The 11,656-nt window shown below is 31.6% G+C and overlaps 2 protein-coding genes and 1 long non-coding RNA gene across 4 annotated transcripts; all 3 read left to right on the forward strand.

Moving 5' to 3' along the window:
- Positions 1–1,234: 1,234 nt before the first annotated feature.
- On the forward strand, positions 1,235–5,245 carry LOC119188451 (traB domain-containing protein-like). 2 transcript variants are annotated; one of them, XM_037446845.1, is made up of 9 exons: positions 1,235–1,337; positions 1,640–1,852; positions 2,467–2,562; positions 2,809–2,939; positions 3,075–3,199; positions 3,561–3,687; positions 4,328–4,467; positions 4,684–4,835; positions 5,006–5,130. In XM_037446845.1, exons 2-9 carry the CDS (start codon positions 1,657–1,659, stop codon positions 5,113–5,115), a joined length of 1,077 nt encoding a protein of 358 aa, XP_037302742.1. In that variant the 5' UTR covers positions 1,235–1,337; positions 1,640–1,656; the 3' UTR covers positions 5,116–5,130. The 2 variants fall into 2 exon arrangements, with proteins under 2 accessions (XP_037302742.1, XP_037302741.1); XM_037446844.1 differs by having other exon boundaries at positions 1,248–1,382; positions 2,468–2,562; positions 5,006–5,245.
- Positions 5,246–5,399: 154 nt separating this feature from the next.
- LOC119193207 lies at positions 5,400–6,869 on the forward strand. The gene is made up of 2 exons (XR_005113880.1): positions 5,400–5,451; positions 6,090–6,869. It is a non-coding gene; the product is annotated as an uncharacterized LOC119193207 (long non-coding RNA).
- A 2,327-nt stretch (positions 6,870–9,196) lies between these two features.
- On the forward strand, positions 9,197–10,723 carry LOC119193208 (traB domain-containing protein-like). Its single transcript, XM_037446846.1, has 4 exons — positions 9,197–9,419; positions 9,804–9,946; positions 10,397–10,520; positions 10,597–10,723. The coding sequence occupies exons 1-3, from the start codon at positions 9,332–9,334 to the stop codon at positions 10,517–10,519; spliced, it is 354 nt and encodes a 117-aa protein (XP_037302743.1). The 5' UTR covers positions 9,197–9,331; the 3' UTR covers position 10,520; positions 10,597–10,723.
- Positions 10,724–11,656: the final 933 nt, after the last annotated feature.

The raw sequence follows: 11,656 nt of genomic DNA on the forward strand, positions 1-11,656 counted from the left end.
AAGCATTATCAAATACATAATATTGGCAGTATTTAAACAAACACAACACAATAAAAGGGAACATCACACTTCAATAAGAATTATTGAAACACTCTTAATTATTAGTTCACACAAATATCGTATTCAAACAAGTACAGCTAATGTCTGTCAACAAGTAGTTGACAGACATTAGCTGTAAATCATGTTTTATAACACATTTCAAAAATCTATTCTATAACAATTATATTAATATGGATCAGGAGTTAGTACTGTAATGCATTTATTTTTAATGCTTTTCTATATATCTACTTTAGTATCACACTACATTCTTTTATGATGAACCTAACTTACACCCCTAAGTTACTCCTTTTCATCTGAAAAATAAATTGATTACACATATTGTACTTGCAGTGCATTTCTCAGTAATTACTAACTATTTTAAAAATCATGAAACAGGTTGTATCAGTGCAATCTTCTTTTTTTTTTTATATATATATTTATACCATAATGATTTTGCCTAATGTAACTTTTATGGAAATAGGATACAACCTTTTCATATACCATTTATTTTGACACAAAGCATAAATAATAGGCAAATCAGAATGTTGTAGGATCTATACAGAATAAATTCAATAGGTATATAAGTGCTATTTTTATCTAATTACACGGCTTGGTGCCATTTTATTGAATTATATTATCAACTTACGAGCTGGCCTGCCGTCAGCCCAAGGGGTGATCCGAACATGGGATTCATCTCGTTTCATAGCCTCTGCGCGTAATTCGGGCTTCAAAGATCGTCGGAGAACCTTAGCGGCAATGTTGGAATAGTTTATGTAACTAAAAAATATAACCTGTTAGTTTCATTATTTAGGTATATACTCTAAAAGATGTAACGTTTATAGTACTACTTACTTAAGACCAACTTGTCTCCAGGCGCTCATTTTGAGGTATTTGATATTACGAGAAGCAAAGTAGAAATCCCAAAATCGCCCGAAAAGTTAAATTTCGAATGAATTCCAATTCAATGTCAAAAGGGTGACGTAACGAGGACTTAGTGTTGTACAAGTGTCACGGTAAGAATTGAGTACTAAAATAAACTAATTTCTTTACCTCTTTCCCAAAATCGGAATAACGACAAATTTTGAACCATTATAAATACATGGTGTGAGTTATGGATGTGATATTGCATTTTATTGTTTAGTTATACCTCACACATGTACTAATAATACTGGCAACACTGCTCAACTCATCAATCACTGCCCGTCACCATTGACCATTCGCTAATATTGTCATTTTGTCATTGTGGAAGTTTAGACAAATTTTAATAAAAACAAGAATACTCTTTATCACGGACGAATGTAAGTTGAATATCATTACTAGGAATTTATATAACAATAAGATAGGTAGGTAAATAAATTGGTATTTTCGAGCAGAGTAATTAATGTCGAATATTTTACAAACTCAAAAAAATGCATTGAGGTGGCACTTGGCATTAACAATCTCGTGAAATCTGTTTGAAATAGAATAGTTACATCAATATCTGTAATTTCCTTGTTTTTTTTTGCTTGTTTCCTGTTAAAGATACATGTGATATTACAAATATTCAACAAAAATCTAAGTGGATACTTAAATGTATAACCTGGTAAAACATTCTTTTCAGATTAAAGCCTTGAGAAAATGGATGCTGCCGATGTTATTCTAAAAAATGATAAGATTAAACCTAGTGTAGATTTAGAGGAAGATCCTCTACTGCTAAGACCTCACACATCAACTGTGAACATAATAAATGAGTGCCAGATGTTTATAAAAGCAGAGGATGGTGGTGGCGATACGCACATGAATTTAACTGATAATATGCCGCAAGAAAGCACTGGTAATGGCTTATTATATTTATTGCATGCCCCTGTTACCCAAGTATTTCTTGATTTCTAAAGCAGTTAAAATATCTATTAGGGTTAATCAATTGTTTGCTACTGATTATTTGGAATATTATTGGTTCCATTTGAACCCTTTAATTTCAGGAAATCTTTATTAAGTTAAAGAAAACTTAGTTATTGATGCATTGTAATTTCTAGTTTGTAATGAAGTTTATTTAATTTATTATATTGTAATAATTAAACTGGGTGTATGTGTTAATAAATAAAAAATGTGTATAGTTAAAAAAAACATTATATATAATTGAGAATATAAAATTATATTGATGTTATTTATAAATTCAGCCAGCAATATGCTAGTGTGATAATATTAATCTAATAAGTAATAGTTATCGCCACTGAACAGGCTTCACATGGCTTCCTTTGTAAGTATTACACTTTCTATAACACTGAGAGGCACCCTAGAAATAAACACATTTATAAATTATTAGTGTAGAAAAATTGCTAGTTATGTTTTTTAAAAGGAAACTTGTGAAATATAAAAGTACTTTTTTATACTATCACCTTGATTTTTTTATATGTACAAAATGTGTTCAGTTAGCACTTATTTTCAGAAAACCCAAATTTGTAACATCCACACCAGATCAAAAGAAAGACAGTCCATCAGACAATCAGATTGCCGATTCAAACCCAGAATGTGATATGGAAGGTACCTACTTTGCTTAATTTAATAAAAAAAAACAATGATTCAAAAAGAAAATTCCATTTTGATTATGATAGATGTTTTAAGGAACTATTAAAATATTATAAATTAACATGATTTTCTGAAGTACATTATGTTTTAATAATCAACAATAACATTCTTCAATGTATCTGTAGTCAGAGGCCATTGTCAGCCATATGATAAATAAAAGCCATGAAGAAAAGTTTTTAATTAATATTGTGCTATTTTTAGAGATTCCAGACTTGCCAGTAGATGAGGGAATGCCTAGTACAGTCACTGTTTTGGAAGCCCCTGATGGTGGTAAAGTGTACTTAATTGGTACAGCACATTTTAGTCTGCAATCTCAAGAAGATGTATCCAGGGTAAGAATCTTTTGCTTTAATGAAATCACTATGAGTTCCTTTAGCAATTGGGTGATCAAATAAATATCTTATTAAGAAATCGGAAAGTCTACTTGATGTAAATTGCAAAGGCAGTTTTGTTAATTTGTATTACAGGTTATACAAGAAGTGAAACCCCATGTTGTCATGGTGGAACTGTGTGAACAACGCACCAATATTCTCCTGCTTGATGAAGAAATTATACTGAGAGAGGCTAAAAACATTAACATTAAAAAGATCAGGTTTGAATGCCTTGATGTTTTAAAATAATTTATCTTGTTTTTTGTAAACATGTGGTATTTTATTTCCAGTTTAGTTGAGAAAAATATGATGGTTTTTTTTTTCATAAAATGTTACCAATAAGATAATGAATGCAACTACAGATAGATATATTCTGATAAGAAACTTACTATCATTGTGGGTATTCCTTCCTGATATATCAGTTTGACCACATATACAGTAGTTGTGGTCTGTATTTTACATTTACAATAAATAACATGAAAATATAACTGTTTTGGACTAGTAAATTTGCTTGTCCATAAATGGTTGATAAGTCATTACTAATAATATGATTATCATCCTAAAATGTTTAATGCCTTTTAGAGCAACAATGGCTCAGAACGGTGTGTTCAATGGATTAATGTACATCCTCTTGTTGAATATGTCTGCACATATTACAAGGGAGTTGGGCATGGCACCTGGTGGTGAATTTCGACGCGCAATGGCCGAGGTGACTGTCTTTTATTTTTCTAACTTACAAATATTATAAATTAGTTGACCCGACAGACATTGTGCCATCTTAACGTGAATTTGCAGCGCGCATTGTGTCAATCGCTGATAGTTATTTCAAACAATTGACAGTTATATAAAATTTATATTTTCGTTATGTTTTCTTAAATTTTCTAATTTTCCGCGCAATTCTTTGATTTTTTTCTTCATAAGAACCTTCTGACAATAACAAACACAACAAAAAAATAATGAAGACGGGTACCATTCACGCGTGACCAAGGGAAATAGGGATTCATTTTTATATATATAGATGTGAATATTTGTGAGAATGTTTGGATGTTTGAAGTAAACTTTGAAACAGCTAAACAGATTTAGATAATATTTGGCATATGGGCAGGCAGGCATGTTCTGGATTAACACATGGCTATTTTTTATTCTGGTGATTCATGAGAAAAAACTATAATTTAAAGAGATCTATATAAAATTTATACAGCATTGATATTAACGGCAATTTTAATATTTTTCTTTCTTTTTGCCTCTCGCGCACTCTTAACATTATCATAGCAAGTAACAACATTAATCAGTATATTAATAATTGCTATGTTTTGGATAATTTTAAAACTGATTTTATTTTTATTCAGGCAAAGAAGATTCCTAACTGTATTGTACAACTGGGTGACAGAGCTATAGATATAACATTGCACAGAGCTATAGCGTCGCTTTCGTGGGGACAAACTATACGATTTATATGGCACCTGCTAACTTCGAACCAGTCGATAAGGGTTAATAAATTATTAAATTTTATATATATTTTTAAAAGGAACATATAAAAACTTTAAAACTTTGAAAAGTATTTTCTTAACCTGACATTGACAACAAAGCCTAAAAAGCCTTGATGTAATGTACCAGAATTCGATGGTTTCTTATTTGGTTGTAGTTAGCGTTTAGCAGTAATTTTAAACGAACGGTATTCGTGATTCTATCTTTCCCATTCCAGTTTGGAAGAAGTGGAGAAATGTAAACAAAAGAAGATGTTGGATGACATGTTAGAGGAGATGGCGGAGGAATTTCCGGCGCTCAAGCGCGTGTTCGTTGTTGAGAGGGACATGTACCTCTGTCACTCGCTGCAGGTCGCCGCCTTGCAGCCGCGTACGTGTTTTTTTGTTGTCATTTATAATATAACTACAATACGTATACTGTTAATTAACAAAATTAAGATGTCTATTTTTATTAATTTAATTAGATTTTTGCGTTTTTATCATGTCTCTAATATTCAGTTATTATTATAAAAATTATAAATAATGAAATACAATTTTTAGGCCGCGAGCCATGCCGCATTGTGGGCGTGGTTGGCATTGGTCACGTCGCCGGCATCGTAGAGCATTGGGGTAAAATCAAACAGCAAGATATCCCCCCGCTATTGAAGTAAGTAAGATTTAATAAAGTTAAATTAACTGGCAAAATCAAATAAATTGGACTTAATTGTTTTAAAACTTTTTTATTGGGCTCGCATTTCTTGTGACCAATCTGTCTTAGATTTTCGTTCAGATTTTTTGGTTTCCAATAAACATGCCTGTCTTTAGATTGTAATTTGCAGTCAATGTACTGATTAATGCGCCTATAATCATGTCATGGGGTAGATATAATATGTGAAGTGTTGTGCTTGGGCAGAGCCCAACGTTGAGTATATTGCGTGAGTGTATGTGAGTAATACGCTGCGTGCTGCCCTGATGACTACAGCACCCTTCTACTTCACGCTGCTCTGGTATAATACACATTTTTAATGCAAAAATATATTTTAGAGGAATTAAACATAAGAGCGTGTCCATTCGAGGCTTAATGGATTTTGACAACCTTATTTCATGCATTATATTATGCTAATAATATTATAATGTTACAAAACTTCTTCTTTATACCTGGTGTAGCGGAATCGCTTCCAAAAATAAAGACAGGTGATACTGATGGTGACTCTTGACATTATGACACATAAAAATGTGCAATGCAATAATTTTGCTAATAACTAACATAGCTTAGTTAGCTATTAAGTACTAAAAACAACAAAAATTATTTAAAAAAAAACTAAAAGTAACATAAATAACTAAATGTACCTTATAATGCTACTTACCTATTTTATACATTTGAATTGGTCTTTAAAAGAGCAACACTAGAGTTTCTTCCCTGTTCTTCTTTGATGGAAATTGCTTTGCGATCTGGTGGTAGAGTAAAAAAAATACTGACTCTAAATTATGTTTTCTACATTTTACAAATTCGAAGACATTAATTTAATTTCATAACAATCAGCTGATGCGTCGGGTCATTCAACTCGTATGAGCAGAGCACCGTAAGGCACGCTCATCAATTTACATTTGGATGGCATTGAATGATGTCGTTTTCCTTTTTCAGGATCGGCTGCTTGTATATTTTGTTCAAGATTACGAAAAATCTTCGGCGTCTAATAGTGTTGGGACTTGCGAATATACTCGCTTGTTTGTTGGAATTATACTTATACATGACTCTGTAATTGGGATTAATAACAGTGAGCTGTATATTTTGATTTTTTGTTGGGTTATAATAATAAGGAGCGGCGAAACTAAAAATTACGTGTGTGGCGACGGTTTCAAATAGCGATTATAATGTTTGTGTTGAAAATAATGATGTTTATGTTTCGACAAAAAATACTGATCGATTATAGAGAGTAATCGTCAATCTTTTTAGCCGGTGTGAAATCTCAAGTAACTTCGCAGTAGATAATAACATGTATATTAAGGTATATTGAGTGGGTGAAGTAGTTATCAAATCGGCCAAGAATGACGATAACTGTGTGTAGCTGATAGACCGAAGCTAATTGTTCACTTGCTATGTGTTTGTAAAATTGGAAAATAAGTCAACCCCAGTAGAGTTACTGCGTGGCGTTCATATGCCTTACCATTTATATAGGACTGAAATGTTAAAATTATTTCAGTCAATTAAAGAAGTGTTCTGATTACAATAGTAGCATTTTTTAAGAATCACTTTTGTTTCACGTACTGTAGCAACCTTATAATGACTGTACATTGCACCAACGTTTTACTTAAAATATACATTATTATATCCGTCCAAGTAGTTTTCGGATTATTAACGGATAACACACGAAGCAATAAACGAATAATGGCATATATGGTGTTCAGAAAAAGCAAAAAAAAACATTAAGCTTGTCTATAGTTTGTTATTTTTTCAAATACTGTACAGTTTATACGGTATTATTTATATTTATACCATTAGCCAGAGTCATTAATTATAATTTACTTTCATCAAAATATACTTGTTCATAATTGGATTTTTGCTCAATTTTAATTTAAGGCGATTCCTGTATTCGTTGTTATAATGAAGGTCATTAGTAACCTTCAATCGGTTGGTTAGCCCCTATTACGATATTTTTATCACGTACCTATTCGATCTACTCGCGCACCACCAGGGGTATGCATAACTCACTTTGATAAATCTTTTTTTTGTAATATTTAGCTGATTTGCTTTATTTTATCTTGTAAAAAGTTAAATGTTGTAACTACATATGTATCTACTTAGATCGTAAAATATAATTAAAAGACTGATCTTTTAATGTTGGTTTGTGGTTATTTTGAATTTAAAATTAAAATGTTGACATTGTGTTTCCGTTAATGTCCGATGATGAAGAGAGGATTATTCAGTAAGAATTAATGTTTAATGTATCCTGTTAATTTAGTAGCATTTAATTCTACTATTTCTGTCGTATTTTTATTATTATTTTCAAATAAATTAGTTGTAAGTCTTATCGTGTTAGTTTATGTTTCTTTTCGCTTCTAAGATCTAATGTTTTACTTGCTTTGATGAATTAAATGTTATGTTGACTCTATAGCGTTGTATACCTGTAGAAAAGCTCTTTATTGACACTGTAATAAAACTTTGTTTTGTTATTTTTGGTCTGTAATATAGTAAATTAAATAAATGTTCATAATATAAGGACTGTGATAATTTAAGGAATAAATTTATGATAAAAATTTCCATCCATATTACTGGGTAATTGGGTACAGTAAGGACTAAAGTCATTTAAATCGCGTCGTAATACGATAATGCATATGACTTGAAATTGTTTTCAGACGAGTGTACCAATTCCCTGAAATCTTTTAATACAAATCAAAATACCTAAGGCGAAAAAAATATAAAAAATTACTTAAATTACTACAAACAACACTAGGTGGTTGTGTATAAGTCGGTATCTCATCAGCTCAATTTAACACCACCCTGTATATCTCTATGTTGCTTAAGAAAAGGGATTCAACTAAATGTATAACAAGATTGTTGGATATTGCGAATATAATGGTCGTTCATAAAACTGTTTCACTAAACAGTGATCGAAGAATGTAAAGTCATCGGTGAATGAAATACGAGTTTGGCAAACTGGCCTAACTGAGTTTCGATTTATATTAAAAATTTAATAATTGAATAGGTTTTATAATTATTTTAGAATCTTGATCCGGTTCATTAGCTTTTTTCATGTTATATTTATACATAATATATACTTACCTAATATATTAAACCTTCTAATAGAGAAAATAACAGTAAAATATATTAATATAGTTCAGACGATTTCGGAGAGTTTGACGTAGTTCGGACTGCACTGTTTTTTACCAATAAAATTTATATAATGTGTAGTCACTTTTACGAGATAAGTATTTAAGTAGCTCTCTTTTTTTCTCAAAAATATAGTTGTTCATATTATATTTATATGTACTGACTTGTCCATATTTTTCAATATAAAGGTCTGAAATTGCTGTTTGAGTAGATAAGAATGAATGTTTAGTCAATAAAATTTAATGATTATTTTTGTGTTTGTATAGTTAATTTCTACTGTACTAGATTTTCCTATCTATAATCCATCTCACATTGACCCAATTATTTTGTTTATTTTTGTTTAGATTTTGGATTTATTTTAGGAACAAGTTAATAATTGCCTGATTGATTCTACAGTATTTCGCTCCGCTCTACCTACCTTTGCTGCAGCAGGGATTTCTTTCAAAAGCACAAATATACGATCGTACTTAATTATTTTATGTATTTATAATATCTTCAACTTATAAAACCCTTATTTTTTATCAGCCGGGGGTTAAAAAAATACAGATTTATTTTTTCCGAAAGGGAGCCCGGCACACATGTTCCTACTAATATGCATGGTGTGTTTAAATAACAATTAGATTTTACATAAATTATGAAAGGGAAGCCGGCAAGGCTCGGATTATATGGAGCCATCGCCGCTGACCTTCACGCAGACGACACTGTGGACACAGCTAGTATGTCGATTAGCCTCGGTAGCCGTTCGTTTAATTCGGCAACTTTTATTAATCCCGCCAGCTGCCCCTCTAGAAAACCCAAAGCTACAATGTATCAAAAGGAATGACAATATTGTATGAAAAGAGTTAACATATTCTTACCATATTATATATAAAATCTTCTTATACATATTACAATACTTATGATAACTTTAAATTTTGAAGGAAGAAAAAATTTATTGACAACGTCTTAAAAATGGGCGACCTGCTATGACTAAAATCCTATTCATATTTTAATTTTACAATGTTTTATATAATCGGACATCAAAATTCTTGTGATAAAATTAATATTAATGAAATATGAAACAAAAGACATGTTTTATTGCAAGACAGTTGTTGAGACAAGGCATTAAAACGACCATAACATACGATCCAACAAAGAGATTTCGTAAGTAGTGTAATATTAAGAATTTAAGCACGCTCTCTCATATCACGCTCTAACCATGAACGCAGCGTTTGTGAGGAAACACGAATGACATTGGAATAATAATTTCTAATTGGTGTGGCATTTGGCCTGGCATAATAACGGTAGTTTGGAGTTTGGACTTTTACCGTATTTGCAGCCAATCCTAATTGCACAGAAAACCATAGTTTGAGTTAATGGCACAATATATTGGGCTGTTCATAGGATAAATATATTTTTCACGATTATTTTAATTTGAGTACCTATCCCATAATATAATAATATGGGATCCCATAATATCCCATAAGACATTCACATAGTATGTTCAAATAAGGACCTAGCTATTTAAGACGGTCAATCTGTTTGCAGAGATTTATTTCGAAAGACAAAATAGTGGCCTGTCTCAACAGCTTCCTGTTTCTGCAACACTTCTGCAGTCCGATAAACAAGCAACAGTCGTTCTTCTCGGCACTGTGCACTTTAGTAAACAATCGGTGGAGGATGTGACTAAGGTAAAATGATTGTCGTAAATGATTGGCAGGAAAAGAAATACAAAAACACTAGGATGAATTTTGAAAATCTGGGTTTCTCAGTATCTTTAGACTGAGAAAATCAGATTTCAAATAGTGTGGCGTATCAAGGCACAGGACGTATAGCTCGTCCACATTACTATTAATATCGGCGTGCAAAACGTCCTGTGCCTTGACTCGCAAACACGTCGCAGTTATATACAACTCTATGGATGAGATAGACGATAAAATAACAAAAACAACAGGTTTCATACAGAAACTGGGAAGAAGAAAGTAACTCGTAAGAATATGCCTGCAGGAAAGAAACCAAATATCTTAGCCTCGCTGTGAATCAAAATTTGAGACATGAAAATATACTAGCGATGCAAAAAACTTATTCTAAAATAAGGCTATTTGCGCAAATCGGTCTTAATATTTTACTTTTAATTTTAGATAGTAAAGGTGCTCAACCCAAATGCGATATTAGTAGAACTATGTCGACAAAGAGTGTCACTTTTGGAATTAGATGACAAGAAGTTTTTGAAGATGCTAAAAATTTCGACTCAAGAAAGTTAAAGTTAGTTCTGTCTGAATTTATATCTACATTTTCTCATGTCACGCTTTAATTTCAAATTCCTGCTGCTGTCTTGCAGAGAGGCAGTGAAAGGTCAAAGCTTCGTGTCTGGCATGTTACATGCTATGTTATTAAAAACATATGCTGATATTGCCAAAGAACTTGGAGTAGCGCCGGGAGGAGAGTTTCGAAGAGCGTACCATGAGGTAAGGTAACTAGAGTAATGTTTTTGTAGGTGTGAACCATACCGCAATATGCGTAAATATAAGTTAGTAACAAATTTTGGAAATAGTTTCTTACCTATATATGACATTTTATTACGATGTATAAAAACGCAATCAAAATTTAAATTACCTCAAGGGAGAGCGGGTGCTACACTATTGATTTGAATGCATGATTTTTTTTTACTTGCCATTAATTTTATAAGAGAAACTGAATTAAGAGTAAACAAATTAGTGGATAGATTAGTGGTCCAAATATCATTTTGCTATAAAAGCTCCGATAATATTCTTATGATTTAATTATTACGCTTTATAAAGTGCCTATAACTTCTATAGGTCTGCCTATATAAATAGAGGTAGATAAATATTCGTTTATTATATCTATCATTCGCGTAGACATAAATCATTCCATATTTCGCACTCTTAATAAAATAATGACCTATTTCAAAATTGATAATTTGTGGCAGTTGTCGGAAAACTATATTTTGTTTGTAACCTATTTTGAAGTTGCTATAAACTTGAGCTTATTAAAGATAGGTAAATAATGAAACCTATAGCATGAAATAAATGCGAAAAACTAAAAGGTCGCATACAGAAATTGGTTGTTTGACGATTCCCACAAATTGGCAATTTTGGAATGGGTCATTATTTTAATAAGAGTGCGATTGTGATTAATAATTATGAAAAATTATATTTCAGATGAAAAAGATTCCAGGTTGTAAACTGTTTCTCGGTGATCGACCAATACAGATAACGATAGCGAGAGCGTTTCAATCGTTGAGCGTGTATGAACTTGGACAAGTGCTTTATCATCTCACAACCACTAACCCCAAGCCACTGGAGTATGTTTCTTCTAGTAAATATTATGATAATAATTATTATTGTACCAAAATTTTATGGTACCTATCTATTTTGTTC

The sequence above is a fragment of the Manduca sexta genome, unplaced genomic scaffold, assembly GCF_014839805.1.
Source record: "Manduca sexta isolate Smith_Timp_Sample1 unplaced genomic scaffold, JHU_Msex_v1.0 HiC_scaffold_3740, whole genome shotgun sequence".
NCBI classification, from domain to species: domain Eukaryota; kingdom Metazoa; phylum Arthropoda; class Insecta; order Lepidoptera; family Sphingidae; genus Manduca; species Manduca sexta.

Excerpts from the sequence above, each read along its gene's own strand:
- LOC119188451 (XM_037446845.1), top strand. The coding sequence starts at position 1,657 with ATGGATGCTGCCGATGTTATTCTAAAAAATGATAAGATTAAACCTAGT. Across the intron at positions 2,940-3,074 it reads CTCAAGAAGATGTATCCAGG|GTTATACAAGAAGTGAAACC; the intron begins GTAAGAATCTTT and ends TTTGTATTACAG. Across the intron at positions 3,688-4,327 it reads TTCGACGCGCAATGGCCGAG|GCAAAGAAGATTCCTAACTG; the intron begins GTGACTGTCTTT and ends ATTTTTATTCAG.
- LOC119193208 (XM_037446846.1), top strand. The coding sequence starts at position 9,332 with ATGAAACAAAAGACATGTTTTATTGCAAGACAGTTGTTGAGACAAGGC. Across the intron at positions 9,420-9,803 it reads CGATCCAACAAAGAGATTTC|AGATTTATTTCGAAAGACAA; the intron begins GTAAGTAGTGTA and ends ATCTGTTTGCAG. Across the intron at positions 9,947-10,396 it reads CGGTGGAGGATGTGACTAAG|ATAGTAAAGGTGCTCAACCC; the intron begins GTAAAATGATTG and ends TTTTAATTTTAG.